This window comes from Vitis riparia, chromosome 11, assembly GCF_004353265.1.
Source record: "Vitis riparia cultivar Riparia Gloire de Montpellier isolate 1030 chromosome 11, EGFV_Vit.rip_1.0, whole genome shotgun sequence".
NCBI lineage: Eukaryota > Viridiplantae > Streptophyta > Magnoliopsida > Vitales > Vitaceae > Vitis > Vitis riparia.
In genome coordinates this window covers 14,989,795-15,012,789 of record NC_048441.1, presented here as the reverse complement: position 1 = coordinate 15,012,789, position 22,995 = coordinate 14,989,795, and the positions used below count along the sequence as shown (strand labels likewise).

Genomic DNA, 22,995 nt, shown 5'->3' with positions numbered 1-22,995 from the left:
ATATTAATCTTTTCCAACTTACTAGTTATCCTTTGAATTAGTGGATATTATTCTTTTCCAACTTACTAGTTATCCTTAGAAATGAGTTACTCGATAGTCCCCTTATTAGGATATCAACAAATTGTACATCTATTGAAACATAAGGAGTATAGATCAGTCTACAATAGCTTCTCTTCAATAAAGCGTCAATCCACTTCAACATGTTTTGTACAATCATGTTGAATTGGATTATGAGCAATACTGATTGCTAGTTTATTATTGTAGTATAGCTTCTTAGTCCTCTTCTACTTCACTTCTAGATCACTAAGAATTATTTTGAGCCCAAGTAGTTCACAAATTCCTTATGCCATGACTTTCTACTTCTGCACTGAACCTGACAACTACAATTTGTTTCTTATTTTGCAATGTCACCAAACTTCCTCTAAAAATAGTACAATGCCCAAAAGTTGATATGCAATCTACGGTTAATCCTCTCAATCTACATCAATGTAGGCTTACAAACTTCTCTTCACTTTTCTTGGAGAGTATTCCCTTACCTGAAATGGAATTTAAGTATCACAAAATTTGTGTGCAGCCTGTAAGTGAGCCTCTTCAAGAGAGCGTATGAAATGGCTTACTACAATCACGACATTGGTTATACCAGGCCTCATGTGAGACAAATAAATGAGTTTCACAACTAGTCTCTAGCAACTTTCCGTGTCTATGGTTATGTTTTCAGATGTTTCTCCAAACTCATGATTTGTTCATTAGGAATGTCAATAGGCTTACATTCGAGCATGTAAGTTTCTTTGAGAAGGTCGAGAATATACTTTTGTTGGGAAATAAAAATACTGTTTCTTGAATTAGCCACTTCAATTCCTAAAAAATATTTGAGTTTGCCCAAGTCCTTTATCTCAAATTCTTTGGTCAATAGTTTCTTCAATATCATCCCTAGTCACGATCATATCATTCACATAAACAATTAAAGTTGTGACTTTACCAATTGTTAACCATTTGATAAATAGAGTGTGATTCCCTTGGCTTTGTCAGAACTTCCAATTTCCCATAACTTAACCAATCTTCAAAACTACACTTTAGAAGATTGTTTTAGACCATATATTGCCTTTTTTAGTCGGTATTCTGCCCTGAATCCATCACTAAAACTTGGAAATGCTTCCACAAAGACCACTTCTTCTAGGTTACCATGCAAGGAGTTCTTAATGTCAAACTATTGCAAAGACCAACCAAGGTTAGCTACTAACTTCAACAATATTCATTTAGTATTCATCTTTACTACCAAAGCAAAGGTTTCCCGATAATCCACTTCATATGTCTGAGTGTAGCCTTTGGTTACAAGTTTAGTTTTATATCTCTCCAAGGTTCCATCTACCTTATATTATACAGTAAAAACCTGCTTATACGGTTATACCCTATCAGTTTCTTCCCTTAGAGTAATTCAACAAATTCCCATGTCTTAATTTTTTTTCAAGAGCACTCATCACCTAACACATAACTTTCCTCCAATTCTTATTCCTAATTGTCTCTTGGACAATAGATTTAATTGGGTAATGAAGACTCGATGTTGTGAGGATAATATATCAAAAGATATGAAGTTAGAAATAAGGTGTAGGGTGCATTTTCTGATTCCTTTCCTGGTTTGTTCCCCAATGGTCATCAGTTCGAGTCCCCTCAGGGCCACTGGAGGTTTACCCGATCGTTAACTTCAGGGCTCCGTGGGATTAGTCGAGGTACGCGTAAGCTGGCCCGAACATCCATGGTTATCAAAAAAAAAAAAAAAAATTCTGATTCCTTTCCTAAAAGCTATTAGCAAATTTAGGTCTTTGGCTAGGATTAGATTCAATACCCATCACAGTTTTGGATTCTTGGGTTTGCATGGAAATAAGGTTTGTTAGTCTTCTTGAGTAGACTTGTAGCGGCAGAGCAATAATGTTACCATTTCTCTTGTCCCCATTCTCAAGTTCAAAAGTGTCTAACCATAGGAGTAGATTCAATGATTGCTAATGGGGAAATATCTAGAATACATATAATAGGGGTCATAAGAGATAAATTTGGCAGATCAAGTAAGCTCAAGTTAGTCTAATCTCCGTTTAATGACAAGGACTCCCCCTAAAGATTAGAATCAGTGAAAAAGGTTTGTTTGTTCAACAAAAGTGGCATCCAAGGAAATGGAAAAAAAAATTCATAGAAGTAGGATGATAACATTATACCTATTCTTTATTGGTGAATGACCAATGAAGACACATTTAAGAGCTCGAGGATCAAGTTTACATCGACTTTGAGCATGAAGAAGGACAAGGAGACACATTCAAACGTTTTAGGTGGGATCTTGCTAAATCCATGAAAATCAAGAAAGAATTCAAAGGGAACATTTACTAAGGCTTTGTTACCCAATACCTTAGAAGGTAACCAATTAATGAAGTAAGAAGATGAGAATTTTTTCTTTCTGCAACTCCATTTTGTTATGGAGTATCTTTACATGATGACTCATGTTTTATTCTCTCCCTTCTAGATAAGAAAATAGGGTCATGTTAAAATATTCTTTCCCATTGTCAAGTATGATATTCTTTATTTAAACGTCAAACTGAGTACTAATCATCTTGTGGAAAGTAGAGAAAGCAGAACTAACATCAGATTTGTTTTTTAAAAGGTATAATCAAGTGGCACAAAAACAATCATTGATCAAAAGAACAAACTAACAAGCTCTATTGATATTTAGAATTCAGCTCCCCAAACATTAGTATGAATTAATGTAAAGATATTAGATGTTCTATTATTGCTCAAAGGGAGAGAAACTCAATAATTTTTTTTCAATTAAGAAACTTCATAATAGAAGTCATCAACATTCAAATCTTGAAATAACAGAAGAAACATAATCTTTAATAGCAAAAAAGATGGATGTCCTAAATGTAAATGATGCAGCTAGATTTGGATTTTATTAGATAAAAAACCTCGAAAGATGAGATAAAGGTATATGATCACTACCATTGTCACTCCCAGCATCAAGATAGTAAAGCCCATCTTGTTCCCAAGCATGACCCATCATCATCCCCATATCAAGGTGATGAGGATGAATCTTCAAGATATATATCAAGAAAGGGAATTAGTATTAGTTGTAATTAAAGTAGGATTAATATTACTTGGAATTAAATTAGGATTAATATTTGTTGAAGTCTAATTAGGATTAGCTAGTCGAGTTATAATATAATTAGAATTTAAGTCATGATAGGTTATTAGAGTCCTAGTAGGCTTTGGATGTTATAATTAGAATTAGAATCATAATAGGTTATTAGAGTCCTAGTAGACTTTAGATTTCTTAGAGAAGCCTATAAATAGGCTAATCAATGTAAATCAAAGGGATGAATTTGATGAATAATATTATACTTTCTTTCATTGCAAGGTTGCAACCCTCAATGGTGAGACTCTATTGATTTTCTTTTAGGTGAAACTCCTAGAAGGCCTTAGTGAGACACTAAGGTTTTCCATCTTTTCTTCATTGTTTCTTCTTTCTCTCTATTTCTTATCTTATAATTTTCTCTACCATCAAATTTATTCTTTATTCCTCTCCTTACACCCTAAAAGTAAAACCCTAGCCCACCTACCCTTGAGTGTAGGCAACCATCCTAGGGTTGTCCTACATCACAAGGTCTTGAAAAACAAAGCGGGATGAGAAAATTGTTACTTTGAAATTTAGGTCTTTGGTAACTTGATAAATTGATAGAAGATTTATTGAGAATTTAAGAATGTGTAGAACTGATTTTAGGGAAAGATATGTGTTAAGGGTAATAGTCCTTTATCCAGCCATAGTAGCTAAACTACCACCAGCTACTTTGATTTTTTGGTTTCCATGACATTAGCTAGAGGACAAGAAATGATGAGAGTTATAGGTCAAGTAGCCAATGGCACTAGAGTTTATAACTCAATTTTCATATCAACAATCTTGTAAGGCACTAAAAGAACTAGTCATGGAGCAATAACCTGATTTGGACAAGATGCATGATGCTTTGGGCTTATCTAAAGAGGTGAGGAAACTCCAAAGTCTTTAATCTCTTCCCCTTTTAGTCCAATAAATTCTAAGCTGTTTGAATTCTTATGGTTGGGTTTCTCCTCATTCTGATTAATTCTAGTTTTGGTTCCCACCATTCCTATCGAAGGACTACAGTTTCCCACATAACTACTAACACATCTCTTTTATATACCTTGGTTTTTTGCAATGAGTACACCAACGGTTATCCTTGTTACTTGAGTGCCTAGATATCTCTCCTCCACCAAAAATTGTGCAAAAGGATTGGACCACTTTGAGAGGTTGAAACAATAAGAGTAGAACCTTCACTTACATATTGTCCAGCATTACACTCCTCCATTTTTTAACCTTTATGATTGAGAATATCTCATTCAAGGGTGTTAATTATTCCTTCCCAAGTACTTGAGCAGATACTTTTTTTTTTTTTTATAGATAAAAAAGATGTATATATAGAAAAGAGGAAGCACCAAAAGCAGTGCCCTCAGAGTATACAAAAGAAGCCAAAAGGCTCAAACCGAAGGGGAAGGGATAGAAACAAAAAACATCACATGCCCTTACTTAGAGTCTAATCAATCAATGAAGCTTACAAGTGAAGAAGGGCTCAAAACTATAGACACCCTAACCTAAGATCAAAGATTACATATAAAAGAATTTTTCAATCTTTGGAGCAAAAGCTCCTTATTACCAAACGCTAACATATTCCTTTCCTTCTAGATTGTCCAAAATATACATAAGGGTGTCATTTGCTAAGCCTTTTTATGAGCTTTCCCCACAAAAGCCCCATGCCATCCAAGAAGAGTTTCCTTCACTAAACAAGAAAGAATCCAGGCCACACCAAAGAAGGAGAAAAGAAGATTCCACAAAACCCAAGTCTTTGCACAATGAAGAAGAAGGTGATCCACCGTTTCTACTTCAAAGAGGCATAGAAAACACCTATTTGCCAACGAGTGCCCCCTCCTTTGAAGTTGGTCCAAAGTTAAGACTTTCCCCTAAGAAGCCTCCCAAGCAAAGAAAGGCACCTTAGGAGGCACACTCACTCTCCAAATACTACCACTAGGGAACAAAGGAGAATCTTCGGGCTCCAAAATAGAACAAAGAGACTTGACCATAAAGGTGTCACACCTCGAAGCTGTCTAAATCACTCTATCTTCCACCTCCCTTTGCACCCTAAAAGCTTGGATCTTTTGCAAAAAACACTCCACCAACTCTACCTCCCAATAATTGAACACCCTTGAGAAAAGAGGGGTCCAACCACCCCCATCACCATCAGGGTTCCAAACATTTGAAACCCAAGCTTCCATAGACAAAGAAATGGAAAATAAGGAAGGGAATGACTCACAAAGTGGCTCATCTCCACACCATTTGTCCATCCAGGATCTCACTCTCTACCCATTACCCACTTGGTAGGCCAACCTACCACTCAAATAAATCCACTCCTTCCTAATTGTTTTCCACAATCTTGAGCAGATACTTGATCATATTCCGCGTTAAGTCCAGCCAATAATTCCAATATTTGCTCTTTCAATAAACTTAAGGAACATAGCAACATCCACACTAATATTCATTTTAAGTTTTTGGTAATAATCTAGTTCAAATCACAATCCTTTTATAATATTATAGTACTTAATTATGGATAAGGTACCTTACTTTATAAAGTGAATCTTGGTCTTTATCTTGTAAATCTGAGTAGCATCTACAACTTTGGAATAGGTCTGTTTCACTACCTCCTAGATTTCCTTTGTCCTGGTTAAGAACATGCATGTTCTGCTGATTTTGGATTGCATTGTGTTCTATAGCCAGAACATGATCATTGAGTCCTCCTAAACCTAAGGAGAAGACTTGGAATCATCTTCACTTGATGCTGGTCCTATCAAGTGGTTGAGCTTGCCTTTTTCCCTTCAAAAACATGTGCACATGTTGCAACCATACCAAACAGTTTTGGTCATTAAGTTTGAATGAGGGTTGAAAGTTCTGATATTTACCGATAGGTAGTTAGTTCAAGAAGACAGTGTCTAAGTTTGGATTCCTAAGGTTTTGTTTTCTGAGCTTTTCAACATAGCAGGCATTGAAGTAGAGACCAAACTTGAGTGCAATTTCTGAATTCAAAAAAAACTATTGAATGACAACAGTCTAGAAATGATCACAGTAAAGACGGCCTCTGAGAAGAGAGGAAAAAATACAATGACAACAATGAAGGTCATTTGAGGCAGAAAATAGCAGCAATGAAGGTCATTGGAAGTTGGTGATAATGAAGACCACTAGGAAAAAAATAAAAGAAAACTTAGAGGCCTTGAACAAGCTTTGATACCATGTGAAAAATTAAAATCCATGCATTTCTGACAAAATAATAAAGTATTTATAGTATACAATCCTACAAAATTTGGAAACTAAATTACACAAAATCAGGAAATTGACCGATTTCTAGAGATTGTCTACTCCACAAATGAGGAAAATAAAACAAGAAAGCATCCAACTACAAAATCTTGAAAATTAAGGAATTAATTCCATACAAGTATACGATCTCAAAAATCATGGAAAATTAATTCCCTGGTATGTTCAATCAGATCATCAAGAGTATTAGTGTAAGACACGGTATAGCATTTTTGGCAAAGTAACCTCCAACGATCAGGAATAGAATGCAATTATGCCACAATATGGAGGCCCCTGTCTAACAGATAAAAGGTGTGTCTAATTCAAGAGGAAATAAAAAGACAAAAAGTGTGTCCTTGCTACACAAATGCCTTTGCACCAGTTATTACTACTGAATGCAAAACAGATCAACTTAAGCATGAATATTTTGTAGATTTTCAAGTATCAAACGTCATTACATCAGTAGGTTTAAAAGATCCCTGAGCTATCCAACAGTCCAGAGAAAACAAATTATGGCAGTTTACCTTTTTGTACAAGCTTGGAAGGTCTATCTCATTAAATGGAAGATATCCTGCCATTAGAACATAGAGAATGACTCCACATGACCACACATCAGCAGCTGCACCGTCATAACCTTGGTTACTAAGCACCTAAACAGCAAGGATTTAATGTAAGAAATTATATAACATTAGAAACTCGGAATATGGTCTTTATTCATCTCATAGGAGACAATTAAGAGAAATTTTTATTCATGATTAAGTTCATTAAAGCTTAATAAACACCCAACTTACAAAAAGTTAGGGGTGGTTACAAGTAAGTTATAAAGCCTCCCAAGTGATCATAATACACAAAAGATCAAAAGTTCAGTACTATGATTATCATTCTTTTTATAGGTAAATTTTTGTCCAAAACTTGAACCTGGAACCACCCACAAACCCTGCCCAACCGTTTACCACTTGAGTCAAGCCTCAATGGTTGTACCATACTTATCATTATTTAGTAAATCTAAAGGAGAAGAGACATAAATTACTGATATAATACAAATGACAAGGGTGAGAAAAAAGAAAGACAAGGAATAAAAGATGAAATTATTCCCATAGAAGGGAAGGTAAATCCAGAAGAGTGTAGAATATATGTGAATTCAAGGAAGACATCAGGAGAAACTTCTCCACTACGCTTCTTATACTCAATCAGGAATCCAAACACAGTCTGTTCCCTTTTCCCATTCCCACACCTCACCAACCCCACCACACCCTAAAATGGGTTAAGGGGGAAAAAGGGAGAAAAACAGGAAATAAAAAAAGAAACAAAGTGCAAATGCAGCATGAACACTAATTTCAGTGTTGAAAATATCTCAGATATATGAATTAAGTAACATGACTTTTGTCTCCTTATTGGACAATGATATATATTCAACTTTTAACATGGACAAGTTGATTGTAACCAGAAATAAAGACTTGAGCCCTTGAACTAGCAATAAACAAAGTACACCCTTTTCAAAATTTCTAACAATTATCAATATAATGTCTTCAACATAAACTTAACACAGAAAGATTGCTTATGTTTGAGAGTATGCACCTTAACAATTAAATTCAATCTAACAGCAGAAAATGTAAAACATTGTTAGCATAAATAACAAACACAATGAACTGAGCATAGCTAACCAAATTATACAGTTATGTTAGAAAGCAAATGCAGAAGAAAAGCATGTGAGACCATGTTAGACACATATTGCATTATCTTTTAAATTTTTCATACCATACCTCAGGTGCAACATAATTTGGGGTTCCACATGTGGTATGAAGAAGTCCAACCCCCTGACATGGATATAAACATAAACAATAGAGTGAGCACGCACACACATTTATAAGGTTAAAGGCAGAATTATCCAGTGTCATCTGGTGCAAAACAAAAACAATCATGCTTACTTGTTTAGGCAATGCACTAAGTCCAAAATCAGAAACCTTCAAATTTCCATTCGAATCAAGAAGTAGATTTTCAGGCTAAAATTGAAGGAGAAGCAAAGAAAGATTACAAGGGATCAGATCATGATAGCATGAATTCTAATCATCAAAAGAGATGAGTCACATGCCAAACATTGTGGTGCACCTTCAGATCTCTGTGGTACACACCCTTACTGTGACAATGTGATACAGCATCTATAAGCTGCTGAAAGTATCGCCTGGATTCGTTTTCAGAGAGTCTTCCTTGGTGAACCTGTATATGCATGGCCAGCATAAACAAGAATATTCTGCATCAGAAATGATGGATAGTTTTTTACCTGAATGACATTTTTGGAATGATGTGCAAAACCTACAAGCTTAAAGAAAGTCGATATTCCTGTAGAAGCTAAATACTATATATTACCCATCCACCAGTCCATATATGTAAACATAAACACATATCAACAAAAATGTATCTTACTGTCCAACCTTTACATCCATCAGTCAATTCAGCAACAATTAAAATGTACTTACTGAAGTTATTATAAGCATTAATGAAATGTTAAAACAAAGTACAACAGTGAAGCTAATCCAACCAATGAAATAGCACATGCTCATAACAGAATGCAATATCAACAAAAATGTTTAAAGCTGGAAATTATTCCAGGAAACAAAGAAGAAAAAAATTAGAATCTCAGATGTTACAGAAGTACCACTCGTTGATGGACCAGTGTCTGAAATTGAAAGTCCTCTCTTCCCTCAACCAGATAGATTCTATCAAAGTTTAGATAGGCCCACACATTAGCCTTTTGTCAAAATTGCCATATTCGCTAAATATTCAAATAATTATCATATTCACTTTCTAACTTACATTATCAAAGTAAAAGTGGAGAGAATAAAATAAAGCTGGAAACTACTGCAACCCAATGGTGCAGTAAATTGACGTATGACAATGCAGGTAAGCCACCTGGCTTAGGAAGAATAATGGAGCTGGAGGCATAGCTCACAAGCCAAAAAAAATATGCTACTTTACGACCATACAAAATCATCTGATGATTCAAATAACATATCAACCACCCAACAAGACCAAGCAACATATTCCTTTTTCCAAACACTAGAACAACCATTTATAAGTTTGTTAATCAAAGTAAAATATTTAGGATGCTCCTCATTGAGTGAAACATGATTGAAGAGTTGTCATTTAAAAAGAGTGTAACTCCAGCAGTAGAAGGAGCCTTGAACAAACTGCAGCTCTAAATGTCCTGGTCTTCAATCAGGACCATAGATTAAGCTCAATATTTTTTTTCCTTTTTTTCTCCTGCATCAAATTGTAAGACTTGATTGACTCTTTAAAACACAACCAAGTTAAGTACTTGCTAGAACCAAAGAGTGTGCAGGAACTGTGTTCAATAAAGTCTAACCTTGTCAAATCAATCTCAATTAACAACATGGGGATGCAACATGTAAAAAAATTGGTCACCATGTTGCAAACTCTACATGCAAGAATCTAATAAGAAATTACCCCATGAATATTACAGAGTTCCTCAAATAGAGAGCCTATTTAAAGGAAATAGAGGGGATAGCAAAGTGTTATAGCAGGGAAAAAGCACACAGAAGGTAGTGTAAATTAGAATTGAGATGCAATCAACATGATGAATCATTTAATGACTCTTTTCACTCCAATTAATAAACATATTTCCAAAACTGCCTGAAAACTATGGTCCTTTCTAAGAATTGTGTGATTAACACCTTTCAACGTGACAACTTAGTCTAAGACCAGTTTTGAAACTCAAAACTGGTTTTAGAATCAGAATGAGGAAACTTTCAAACAATGTGACCAAAAGAAAATAGAAACTTTTAATGTCTTATTTCCTTTGTCCATCAAAAAACAAAAAAGAAAAAGGAAAACCCAAAAATAGTTGTCTACAATCAAATAAGAGTGAAGTATGGGGATCTTACCATTAAAGAATAAAAAAATGCAAAATTATCATCAGTCATTCTTTCTTTTTTTCCCTCTTATATCAAATAGCATATTAGAAAGTCAACCTATAAGAACTCCCATTATTTTTCCCAGAACTTCTAAACATTCCAAACAATGAAACCGAAAGAAAAGAAAAACTTATAATGTCTTATTTCCTTTTTCAATCAAAAAAACAAAAAAGAAAAAAGAAAAAAGAAAACCCAAAAATAGTTGTCTACAATCAAATAAGAGTGGACTACAGTTCTACTCTTTTAAGATTTAGGAAGGGGATGATGAATTAAGGTTATGACATCGAAAAAAGTTAAAAATATGAAAAATACAGAGAAGAAAGAGAGATGGAAGAAAAACCTTACAATATCGCTAAAAGCCTTCTAGAAGTCTCAAATAGAAGAAAAAATAAGAAATAGAAAAACCTTATCATCTCACTAAAGCCTCCTCAAAGTCTCATCTAAAAAATTAAAATAACGGATTTAATTATTGTGAAAGATGTTCCAAATATGGAGGAATTGGCTTCTTTGTTGGGATGTGGGGTGGGAAAGTTCCTTTTTACCTTTCTTGGTCTTCCTTTTAAGCCACTTCCAAGTCTTCTACCATGTAGGATGTGCTTGAGAAGAGATAAAACAAAAAACAATCAATGTGAAAGCAACAACGCCTCTCAAAGGGCAGTAGGCTAATTTTGATAAAGGGTACTCTATCAAGCTTACCAATTTATTTTATAGGCTTTTAGTTATTCCAAGAAAAGTGCAAGTGAGATTAGAAAAGATCTAGAGGGATCTCTAGGGGGTGGATCCCTTGAAAAAAAGCCACATTTGGTGAATTGGCAACTATTCGCTTGGATAAGGAGAGAAAGGGCTTTACCCTACTGCTCTTAGATAAAACTTTGTTCAGTAAATGGTGTTGGAGATTTGCTTCAAAAAGGGAGACATTATGGATGTGGGTTATTATTGAGAAGATTGAGGAAGAAATGGGAGGTTGGTGTTCATGTGTGGTGAAGGATGTTTTTGGGATGGGTATGTAGAAAATTATAAGGAGAGGATGGGAACACTTTAAAAATGGAATCAACTTAGTTGTGGGAGGTGGAAGGAGAGTGAAATTTTGGAAAGATGTTTGGTGCATCAATTCACCATTGCGTGTCTTTGTCCCTTCCTTGATCTTCATTGCTACTTCTAAGCAAGCTTGGATGACTAGTATTGAGGAATGGTGGGGGCAAGTTGATTTGGAGAGAAGTCCAGGATGCTAATTTTTCATTTAGAGCTTTCTATCCATATATGGAATGAGAAGGATGAGAGGTGTTCCCTGTGTGGGCAGTTTGAAACTTGTGGGCCCCTATGAAAGTGGACTTCTCTGCTTGGGAAGCTTGTGTTTGAACCTGTTAAATGGGAGAAGTTAGACCTTGGTGAATCAATACTATCTTTGCAGAAAGTGAGGAAGAATCAACTAACTACATTCTCTTTCCTTGTGATAAAACAAGGATTCTCTAGAACTTCTACTTCTTTTTTTCTTTTTCTTTTTTTGTGTTAAAAAAGTTACTTCATCTTCCGCAGGAGGGGCTTTATTGAGCTGGATGGAAGTTTTGTGGGGAAAAAGGACAGGAAGGTTTGGAGAATTGCTCCATTATGCTTATTGAGCTGGATGTGGCTCCCTTCTCCTTGTTAGACTCTATTAATTTGTTGGGCTTTGGTTAAGGGAAGGGAGGTTTTCTCTATTTCTATTCTCTCTCTTTTTTGTCATGTGACTCCTTTTGTATATTGCCTGTGTACTTTGGTTATACTTTTTTGTTGGGCACTTTTAAGAAACATTATCTTTTCCTATCAAAAAAATACATACAAGCTATCCTCTCTACAACACTGTTTGCATCCACATTACCTAGTACTTACACAACTATAGATTTCAAGATATATAAATTTTATAAGCAATGACTCTTAAGCTTCTTTCATTCAAAATATGACCAATATAAATAACATGTTCTGTCCACAAAACATCTCATTACTCTGTGGTAAATCCAAAAAAGAAAAAGGTACATATAAAAGTGTACTAGAAATGAGCAAAGCAAAAATGCAACTTCTAGTTTTCTTATAGATGCAGAAAGTAATAAGTAGCTCCCATTCAAACCAAGGTTTCCATGTAATTGATTCAATACTATGATATGATTTCACATCAAAACTCACCAAGCAAACATAAAAGTAATTAGAAGATAATCATTTCCTATGTACATATATAAGAATAGAAGAAGCCTTACAATTTTATCATATAGTTCTCCTCCAGTGACAAACTCAAGAATAATATATATCGTTGTCTGGCTGGCCAAGACCTAGCATGTGAAAAGATATATATACATATAAATCATCAGAGAGAGAGAGAGAGCAAAAAGTTTAATTGATACACTAATGGAGTTGTTAGACAACCAATTTTCCTAAAAGTTTAAGTTTAAGCCCATAATATATATCATGCACTCTAACAATTACTAGATAGAAGGAAATTTCAAAATGTCATATTATACATTACAAAAAATGTAAACATACCTCATGCAATCTAACTATGTTAGGGTGCCTGACAATCTTCATTATGGATATCTCTTGTTTAATCTGGAAACAACTAACAAAAAAGTTAGCCAAACAATTTACATAGAAAAGGAAGAAGAATCAATAAAACTCAAAAGCATTATACTTTTGGAACATAATTTTATAATCATATCAAACACTTATAGCATGCATAAGCATGACTCATAAAATCTTTTCCAATGGTAAACTAGTGTGAAAGTTGAAATTCCAATAACTAGGAACCAGGTCAAAATTTTTGTTAATGGAGAAACAAGAGTTAAGTGCTTGAAATTCCAATAACCTTAATTTTCTTCAAATCCACCAACGACGCTAACTATGCTTAATAATCAATGTTCTCTATGTTTCTTCTTAAACCATCAATATTGGCATTCAAAATGTTAGTGTACTAGCATACCTAGATTAAGTTCAGAATTTTGTTTTAAAAGCACTTGATCCAATGTTACCACTTCTAATGGTCTTATTGACTTGAAGGGCAAGATTGAAGATTCAAGGAAGTAAAATAAATCAAAGTGACTATGTAATTTTGGATTTGGTTAAGTAATGGCAAAATTAATAATTGAATCTAATGTAAAAAGAAGTTTAAAATATTGTTTTCTTATTAGTTCTCACTTTCCAATTTTATTAGACTTCCTATCATATTCTAACAAGGGTTTGCACTTATAAATAAAATGAAAAAATAATTAAAAATATATATATTTTTTGTAACCCTTATAGAAGGAAGGACACACACTAAAAGGAAATACATACACACACAGACACACATATATATATGCATGAATTTTCTATTACTTCACCAATGTTTCTGAACTCTAAAAAATCTTTCAAGTTGGAAACTTGAAAGTCCTTTTGGTGGAGAGTAATTGGTGGGTTGTTGAGGTGTTTACTAAGGAGTACAAGTTGTTGCATCATGGAAATGAAAGCACGGTGCAGGAGCTAGCCAGAGTAAATCCCCTGGGAGAAGATTGTGTCTTGGTTAGGAAAATTCTGTGTACTTTTCATATTCAGTGGATTTGCTTTGTAGTTGATTGAGACCCATGGTTTTACATTTGTAGATGGTTTCCATGTATATCTCCTAATCATTTTTTCTTTTATCAAAAACAAGAGATGTATTAATTACATATAAAGAGTTCATGAAAAGGATGAAGAATCCTCCCAACAAATACACAAACATAATCAAAACATAAAGAAACCTTCGCTATACAAGGAATTTATACAAAAAGATGGATCACAAAAGAATGTACAAGGATTTCATCTCCTCAAGCCCAAGTAGGCTCCTCTTATTGTTGGCCCAACCCCAACGGGGTACATATAGAATGCCAACTAAACTGGAGGACATTCAAAGGAATGCCTTTAAAATCATCGGTACAAGAGTGCCAAGAAGCCAAGAAATGAAATTCCACAACATCTCTGACATCCTCCATTTATCCTCAAAGATCCTAGCATTTCTCTCTCACCACATAATCCAAATTAGGGTGAGACAAGCAATCTTCCAAACGATCTTGACTCTAGTGGAGTTTCCAAAACTCACATAAGAAATAATCATCATGTCACATAAACTCTTAGGTTGAACCCACACCATCCCAACCTATATGAATAGCCTGTGCCATAACCCCGATGTAATCAAACAATGTAAAAAGTGATGGTCAATTGTCTTTCCACTCCCCCATATATAAGATGCACCAATTAAGACCAAGGGCTTTGAAATATTTTCTCAATTGTAGCATATCATTAGTTCTTGTATCCTAATCATTGTGATTTGTTCTTCTATACTATATATATTGAACAAATTAGGTCTAATAATAATTCATAAAGTTAAAGTTGGGATTAATCAAATTTTCATTTTCCTCAAGTCCACTAAAATTGAATTAATAAATTGGAAAATTAAGAAATCAGAAAATTGGATTTTGACCATATAAATTGAACTACCTATTCACCTCCCTCTAAGTAATTTATGTGGATTAAGAACACTTTCACAAAAGTTCAAATTTTCTTCAGGAAAGCCGCCTGATTTCTCATGGTTAAACACTAAACTCAGTAGGCCTTGCCCATATTTGACTATGTAACTATCAGTTCTTACTTCTAGACACACTAATTAGGTAGTTATTGACCATGTTCTGTCATATGGAAACTTGGGTGCGACACCGCACCAAATGCAACCATCCACACACACACACACAAAAGGAGAAAACAAAACAAAATAAAAGCAACAAACAAGAGGCCAAAGGAAAAGAAAAAAAAAACGCTTCATGGTAGACAGTCTAGCATGGACCCCTATCAATTTATTAATATAATAAAAATATGATGTAGATATCAACTCATGTAAATTCTCTCTCTTTTTTATTTGGCTCATGACATTCTTTTTTTCTCTTTGTCTATTGTTATGTTCTGACATTCAATTTTTCCGTTTACAATCAAATTCATTGTCATTGAAGATTGATTTGTCAACTAGTTTAGCAAAATACTTGAAATTCTAACCACACCCCCCCACCCCAATTTTTAAAGTAAGTTTATAATTTTCCTAAAAGGATATAGTACGGTTTACGACTGAACTTTTCTGCAAGTTTGAACAGGAAGAAAATTTCATATTCTTCTGTGGTTTTCTACTTGAGCATGCATCTCCACATTAATTGGCTGTCAAGAAATTATTATCAGTTCGTAAAAAATCCTCATGCCACCACCATGTAGCTTGTTGATGCAAATACTAATCACAGAATCTGTATTACATATTTTCTAGTTCACTTTAGGAGCACTAATCATTCCATGCTACTTTATTATTAAAGCCATTAAAATATTTCCCCAGCAATGTAAAATAGTAAAGAAGAAGAGGGGAACCAAAAAGATGGGAACCAAACTAACATAGATCAATGAACTGAAATTTTGAAACCTTAGAAACAAGAAATGGTAGACAATATATTGCAACCACAGAAAGGCTTGAAATGATGATGGTGATTGCAACAATGAGGTCCTTACAATTATTCAATTGCACAGGTGAGACACATCTTATTCATGCACATTTCTGCCCTGACCTTCATTCTAAAACCATCTTACAGAGGATTAAGCCACTTTCACCACTCTATAAGCTTATATGAAGTAAGAGATAATGTTAACAGCTGCATCTGTAGTATGCACCCATCTTACAGCAACAAGCTACACCATTACTCAATATTTCGTGTCCTTAGTCAACTTATCATTCCTCTGTTTAGCACATTCTTTTCCCCTATTATAGTGTGCATTTTGAGAAACGAAGACCCAATTGACTTCATTGAGGTATCCACACTCAGTATAAAAAAATAAGATATCTACTGAACAATTTCAACATATTTCAATTTCCGCTAATCAAAATGCAATTCTTCATTCAACAGCCAATACAAATAAGCACTAGGGACTGAAAATTTCACTCCAATGTCCCAAACCAGTTATAAGGTTGATTTCAATTTGCTGACTTTAGGAAGAGCTCCAATGTCCCAAACCAGTTATAAGGTTGATTTCAATTTGCTGACTTTAGGAAGAGAGAACGCACTCATAATTAATAATGAGTAAGGTGTTGTTTGGTTAGAATTTCAGAAATACTTCAATCATATTTTTAGGAGCTAAAAATCAATGCAATTTCCACTTATAAACCCAATCAAATAAGCTGGGAAATGGAAAATGCAGCATACAGCTACTGTTGAAAGTTGAAAAATAACAAGAGAATATGATTGACGATCAAAAGAGAAGTGAAAGGCTAAAGAGATGCACACATGCATACAATATATACAAAATAACTCCAAATTCATAAAGGAAGAGAAATTTGATACCTGATCGACCATCCTATGCTTAAGAATGGTGGACTTTGCCATAACCTTCATAGCTACGCTCTCCCCAGTCTCGGTGTTGTGCGCAAATTTAACCTTGGCGAAAGTTCCTTCGCCAAGTGTTCGGCCGACCTCATACTTTCCGACCTTTCTCGTGACCTTTTTCATGGTGACTCCACGCTCATTTCCCACTAAAAACCCAGTGTTTGCTCCAGTTATCGATCAAAATAGAGATCTGCCAATCAATAAATATGCATATTACCAGGGACTGACTATGAATTAGAAGGAAATCGGAAAACGAATTGATTGTAAACAACAAAAAAACATGTGTTGTGTTGTTGAGAAAAAGAGGAGAGGAAACTGCAAAAGTAAAATCAACCTTGGCTTTTTCCCTTTTTTGCCTAAGAAGAAAAAACAATACAATGCACAGTTTGTTTGCGAAAAGGAAGGAAGACAAAGAAGGAAACAAATGATTTTTCTATTCACTTTTCTCATGTTTTCTTGGGAATCAAATTGAGAATAACTCGGGAGACAAAAAGGTAGAGAATCAGAGAAAGGAGGCGAATGCCAAGACCTAAGAGATAATTGGCACAATTTCGACGGAAGCACGGTGACCTGGATTCCGTCAGCTCCGGCGCGATGCGTGGTGTCCATAAAACAGAGGAAGCGGCCGTCCGCGGTCACAGCTAAAGCTGAGTTGTCAAATACCAACATCTGATCCTCATGCGAAAAAACTCAAACTTTTGATTAATTACAGTGAAAATGCACATATACGTGTAAATTGATTTCAAATAAATAAGTCCACGTCAAATATTCTAAAATTAAAATCTATAAATAGAATACATTTATAAAAATGTTAATTAAACAAATTTAAAACTAATTATGATAGTAGGTATATACACCAAACTTTAAATAAATTAAATTAACAAAAAATATAATTTGAATTCAATTAGGTATTGTTTGGTAACGGGTTTTTAATAACAATATTTTATTTTTTAGTTAAAAAATATAAAAAAAAAAATGATGATTACAAACTATTTTCTATTTTTTTTCTTGAAAAATAAATGTTTTCAAATAACATATATTTGAGTTGTTTTAAAAAGTAAGATGTTTTCAAAAAAACATATTTTCTAAGGATTGTTTTAAAAATTAATTATATATGTATATAAGATAGAATGATTAAAAATAAAAGAATTAGATATAAAAATTATTTTTAAAAATATTTTAGATTCTCGAATATATTTTTGTTTCATAAAATCAAATGATAATTTTTAAAAACTGTTTTCAAAAATTACTTTTTAAAAATGGTTACTAAACACGACCTCATTCTTCCAAAACTTTCATTTTCTTATTAAAAAAAAAATCAAATGCCTAAAAGTGATATCACTTGTAAACATGGTTTTATTTTTTCTTTTTTTTAAAAAAAAAAAAAAAAAAATATATATATATATATATATATATATATATATATATATATATATATATATATATATATAATAACAATTGATCTTATTATTAAAAATTTATAAAAGACTTAAACTATTAAAAAAATTAAAAACTAATTTGAAAACATAATAAATATACTTTGTTAGAGGAAATAAAATGTGGGGAAGGAGGGAGGGATTGGGTGACCAAAAGTAAGATCATCACATTTAGAAGCTGACTAACGAGGGGCGAATAATTTAGTGGCTGCTTTGGGTTTAAGCATGTTTAGGAACTCTTCTTTTTTCTTTAATTAAATTCCGAATGTAGACGTTTGGAAAATGACGTGTTTGGCGTCTTATATTAAAGTATTTGGCTAAGTCCACGTTATGTGCTGGGGTAGATAATTGCCCCTTTCCAAGTCTCATCTTATCTTATTAAAGATTTATGAGTTGACCTGAATAAACATTTAGAAAAAAAACCAAGACAGAATTGTGAAATACTTGAACCTAAATAATTATTTTCTTTAATTACGTTAAGAGTACGTTTTAATTACGTTAAAAAGTATGTTTGATAATGATTTTATGAAGCATTTTTAATTTTTTTAACACTTAAAAATTTTTGTCTTTGAAGTATTAAAAATAGTAAAATTATTTTCTAAAATTACTATCATACACACTTTAAGAACCCGTTTGACAATAATTTTAGGAAGCGCTTTTAACATTTTTAACAATTGAAAAATTTTATCGTTCAAGTGTTAAAACAACTAAAAACGTTTTCTATAATTACTATAAAATACACTCTTTAGAGTGTGTTTTGGTACTAATTTTAAAAAACAGTTTTAAATTTTTTAATACTTAAACGACATAATTTTTCAAGTGTTAAAAAAGTTACAAATGCTTATTAGAATTACGAACCTCTAAAACTTATTTGAAAGTGATTTTGATAAATATATTTTTATAAAAAAAAAAAAAAGTATTTTAATATGTATTATATGACTTAATATTTGAATATAAACTACAAAAGAATCATGCTATCTTTTTAAAATCACTCCCACATGGGTTAAAGCGTTAACTCAAGAATCACTTTAACTACTAATTCTTTCAAAATTATGCCCTTTATACTCAAATTAATATAAAAAAATAAAAATAAAAATAAAAGGCTATGAAATTTTATTGGATTGGTTTTACTTTTAAAATGAAGAGAAAATATTTAGGCTTGTTTTGGTAACTATTTTTTAAAATAATTCTAAAAAGTAGTTTTTGAAAATTGTTTTCTAATTTTTATAAAATAAAAGTTTGTTTGGAAACCTAAAATATTTTTAATATATTTTTAATAATTTTAAATATGTTTTAAAAATCATTTTTATATGTAGTATTTTATTTTTAATCATTTCACATGTTTGTATAATTATTTTTAAAAATAACTCTTAAAAAACAAGTGAAGACAATATAAAATAACTAAAAGATGTTCCCAAAAAATAACTATTAGAAATTTGAGGCTAATCCAACCTATGGTAATCACCCTAGAGGGGGGTGAATAGGATAATGGTCTCTTTTCGCAAATTTAAACAAGTGAATGCAAGAGACAATTATATGCAAGTATATAATAATCAATATATAGACAATTGCATATAAATTAAAGAATAGGGAAGAGAGAATGCAAACACAAAAGTTTATAGTGGTTCGGCGCAACCCGGCCTACATCCACTTTCCTCTAGCTTTAATTCCGAGCTTGAGGTTCCACTAATCCAAGGCTTCCAAACCAAGCCTTCAAGTAATATAATTGGATTATGGTTCCAATTCACCATCTTGGACTTTTGGCTCCAAGCACCCTTTACACTTTTCAAGAGATATCCCACTCTTGAACAACCCCTCAAGTGATACCCCACACTTGAGAAACTTCCTCTCAAAGATTTACAAATGAATGATCTCTCAAAAATCCTAGCACAAGAACTTTAAGCTCAAATGATACAAGAAAAACTAGGATTGAATCATGCACTAAAGATATGCAAATTTTGAAATAATGGTGCACTCAAAAATACTATTCCAAGGCTCAAATATAATTAAGAAAGATTTGGGAAGGTTAAGTTATTGAAACAATGAAGATTGGAGCATTTTTATAGAAGAAAAAAACCAAACTAGCCGTTAGCATTTAATGTTTGGCAAGTGACCGTTGAGCCTCTACCGGACCTCAACTGGACCTCAACCGGACCTCAACTGATTGAGGTTCAACCTTGACCGGGAAGAGAAAGTCACTAGGAGAGAGAGAAATTTTTTTGCCTCCCTCAACCGGTCCTCGATCGGACGAGCACAACCGATCGACCGGTTGAACCGGTTGAGCCATTTTTTGGCTCAACACCCAACCTTTTTCAACTTAAAACCTTTTAACACAAGTTTGAAAATCATTTAACACAAGGTTTTAGTTGAAAACATGAAATCATCCAATTCTTAAGATATTTAAAACAATATTACTCTTGGATAATTTTGGTGCATAAATAAAGAATGAAATGCATAAAAGTCCTAGTGCACCAACAACCTTATAAAGAGATCTTATGAAGCTTTGGTCTTGAAAAACTCTTCTCTTTGAGGTGGTTTTCTTCTTTATGGTTTCTCCTTGACTTGATTTGTCTTTGTGATTGCCACTTTGGAAATCATCTTGCCTAATCACACTTGAAATATGATCATTAGTTCTAAACCTTGTTTTGTTATCATCAAAATCAAGATTAACCAAACCTTAATTTCACAATAACATATTTTTCATTTTTTTTATTCTTAAGAATAGAAAATAGTTTTTTATTGTCAAACATGTTTTCAATATTTTTTGTTATGAAGAATAGAAAAATATTTTAAAAAACAATTCTCAAACAAACCCTTTATCTTTGTTTTCCTTTTAATAATCAAATTAAGCACATAAGACCACATGAATAATTTGCTTTGAATCTAGACTAATTTTCTTAGTAAAATAAGCTCAAATGAAACGCCAGCGGGATATCATCAAATTAACATGTCATTTTCAATCCTAATTGTGAAGTAGGTGGGTATCATTCATTTTCAAACTTTGCATTCATGGGTAAAAAGACTTATGATTAATGGTGTGGAAAATTGAATGCGTGTGCTGTGAAGAATCATATCCATTCCATAATATTTTATTAATAAAGTTTATTAATCATATTCATTTTCTTAGTGATCTCTATCATTTTACAACAAAATTGACTCATCATCTACCATTATATTTTATTAAAAAAGTTTAGTAAAATATTATCGATGTATTAATGTAGGTTGACAATTCTATCACATTTTTTGCCGATCAAGATTCGATATCCTTCCTTTGGTCTTATACATGCTTAAAGTCATTAAAGCTTATGAAAATTCTCAAGAAACAAAGTCCATAGTAGTTTTTGAAAAGGTACATTCAAACGTCTATTAGGAAACATTTGAACCATTAGGAAATGTTTGAACATCGGTTCTTTTTGTAGTGTAATTTCATTCCATCTTCATGTTTTTTTTAGGTAATGGCAAAAAAAGGTTTAACTGCGTTCAAAAAATTAACCTAAGGTTTTGTCTAGTATAAAAGGATTATTTTTCTGAAATTTGAAACCTTTGAAAAAATAGATATTCATTAACTGGTGCATCAATCTCTCAAAACTTTCAAGATCTTTTCTTGCAAGTTTTCATCGAATACAGTAAAAGTATACGACTCGCATCGTAACTTTGATCAAGACTTTGAGTAATACATGAAGGAGCATGAAGAATATCATGTCAAGGATATGAAAAATGAGTGTAAGTGTCATTGTATAAGACCTTAAGAAATATGAGTACTTGATCAAGTACAACTGTGTACAATTTTCTCATATTTAGTGAATTATTTAATTATTGAAATATCATTTATGATTTTTTTACATTTAAGGGTTTTTGGATGGTTTTTCCACATTATATCTTGCGTTTAAATTTGCAATTGAATATTCTTTTATATGAAATTTATCATCTTTTAATCATAATTGATATAATTATTAAAGAAAATTAAAAAGTTGGGGTTAATTGTTTCAACTACCTATTTACCCAATCTTTGGTAGTTTTATTTTATAATAAGACAAAATTCTTTCAAATATATATACATAAAACATTAAATTTAGTAATCATTGGTACGAATTTATATAAGCTTGCAAAGCTCCCTCTTAATAAGCTCATTTCCCCTTAAAAGAAAAAAAATTAAAAAAAAAGGAAGGTTGCTTCAATTTTGTTAAATTTTAATGGGTTATTATTTGTATATTAAATTTTGAATTTTTTTCTATTAATAAATTTGCATTATCTTTGTTATATTTTAATGGATTCTTGTTTGTATATTTTTAATACAAGTTATTTAAAAACTAATGTGAAACAAGATTTTTTATATGAATTTTTGAAAATCATTTTAAATTATAAAATATCATATTAACATATCTATTTTCAAATAAAAAGATATTATTTTTTTTAATATTTTATACATTATATCACATATTAGTTAAGTGTAAAAATTCTTGATTCTATCTATATAGTCAATTTCTCTTAATTATAAAGACATATTCTAAAGTCATAATATTAACTCAAACTTTACACTCTATATTAATATAAAATCAACCAAAAAAAGATTTATATAATCAATGGTAAGTTTAATCATCGTCCTTACAAAACAACATAAAGCATGTTTTGATTGTTTTATTACTTATGGAACTTATTTTCTTGTTACTAATATAAATCAAACTCTAATCTAATTATTAATTAATTACAAATATAAAATAAAAGGCCTTAAACCTTGGAGGTAATTATGATATCTCACATCTCTTTTTAAATATCTAGAAACATTTTATCTACATGAGAAGGTAGAGCAAGTAATCACAAATGATAAAGTCGGATGTTTTTGT

The 22,995-nt window shown here is 32.4% G+C and overlaps 1 protein-coding gene across 3 annotated transcripts in view; it reads right to left on the bottom strand.

The window, feature by feature from the left end:
• The window catches only part of LOC117925227 (CBL-interacting serine/threonine-protein kinase 24), a 30,223-nt gene extending 12,844 nt beyond the window's left edge, over positions 1-17,379 (bottom strand). Inside the window, exons 1-8 of one of the 3 annotated variants that reach the window (XR_004652966.1) lie at positions 17,245-17,379; positions 16,674-16,905; positions 12,838-12,900; positions 12,555-12,626; positions 8,501-8,608; positions 8,320-8,394; positions 8,155-8,208; positions 6,916-7,041 (exon numbers count right to left, since the gene is read on the bottom strand). Coding sequence is in view for 2 of the 3 variants with exons in the window: in XM_034844180.1 (XP_034700071.1) it covers positions 6,916-7,041; positions 8,155-8,208; positions 8,320-8,394; positions 8,501-8,608; positions 12,555-12,626; positions 12,838-12,900; positions 16,674-16,838 (663 nt within the window). In the remaining variant the exon portion in view is untranslated. Of the gene's footprint in view, positions 1-6,915; positions 7,042-8,154; positions 8,209-8,319; positions 8,395-8,500; positions 8,609-12,554; positions 12,627-12,837; positions 12,901-16,673; positions 16,906-17,049; positions 17,224-17,244 lie in introns of those variants that run through there. The other 2 variants (XM_034844180.1, XM_034844181.1) reach the window with 2 other exon arrangements.
• Between the last annotated feature and the right edge of the window lie 5,616 nt (positions 17,380-22,995).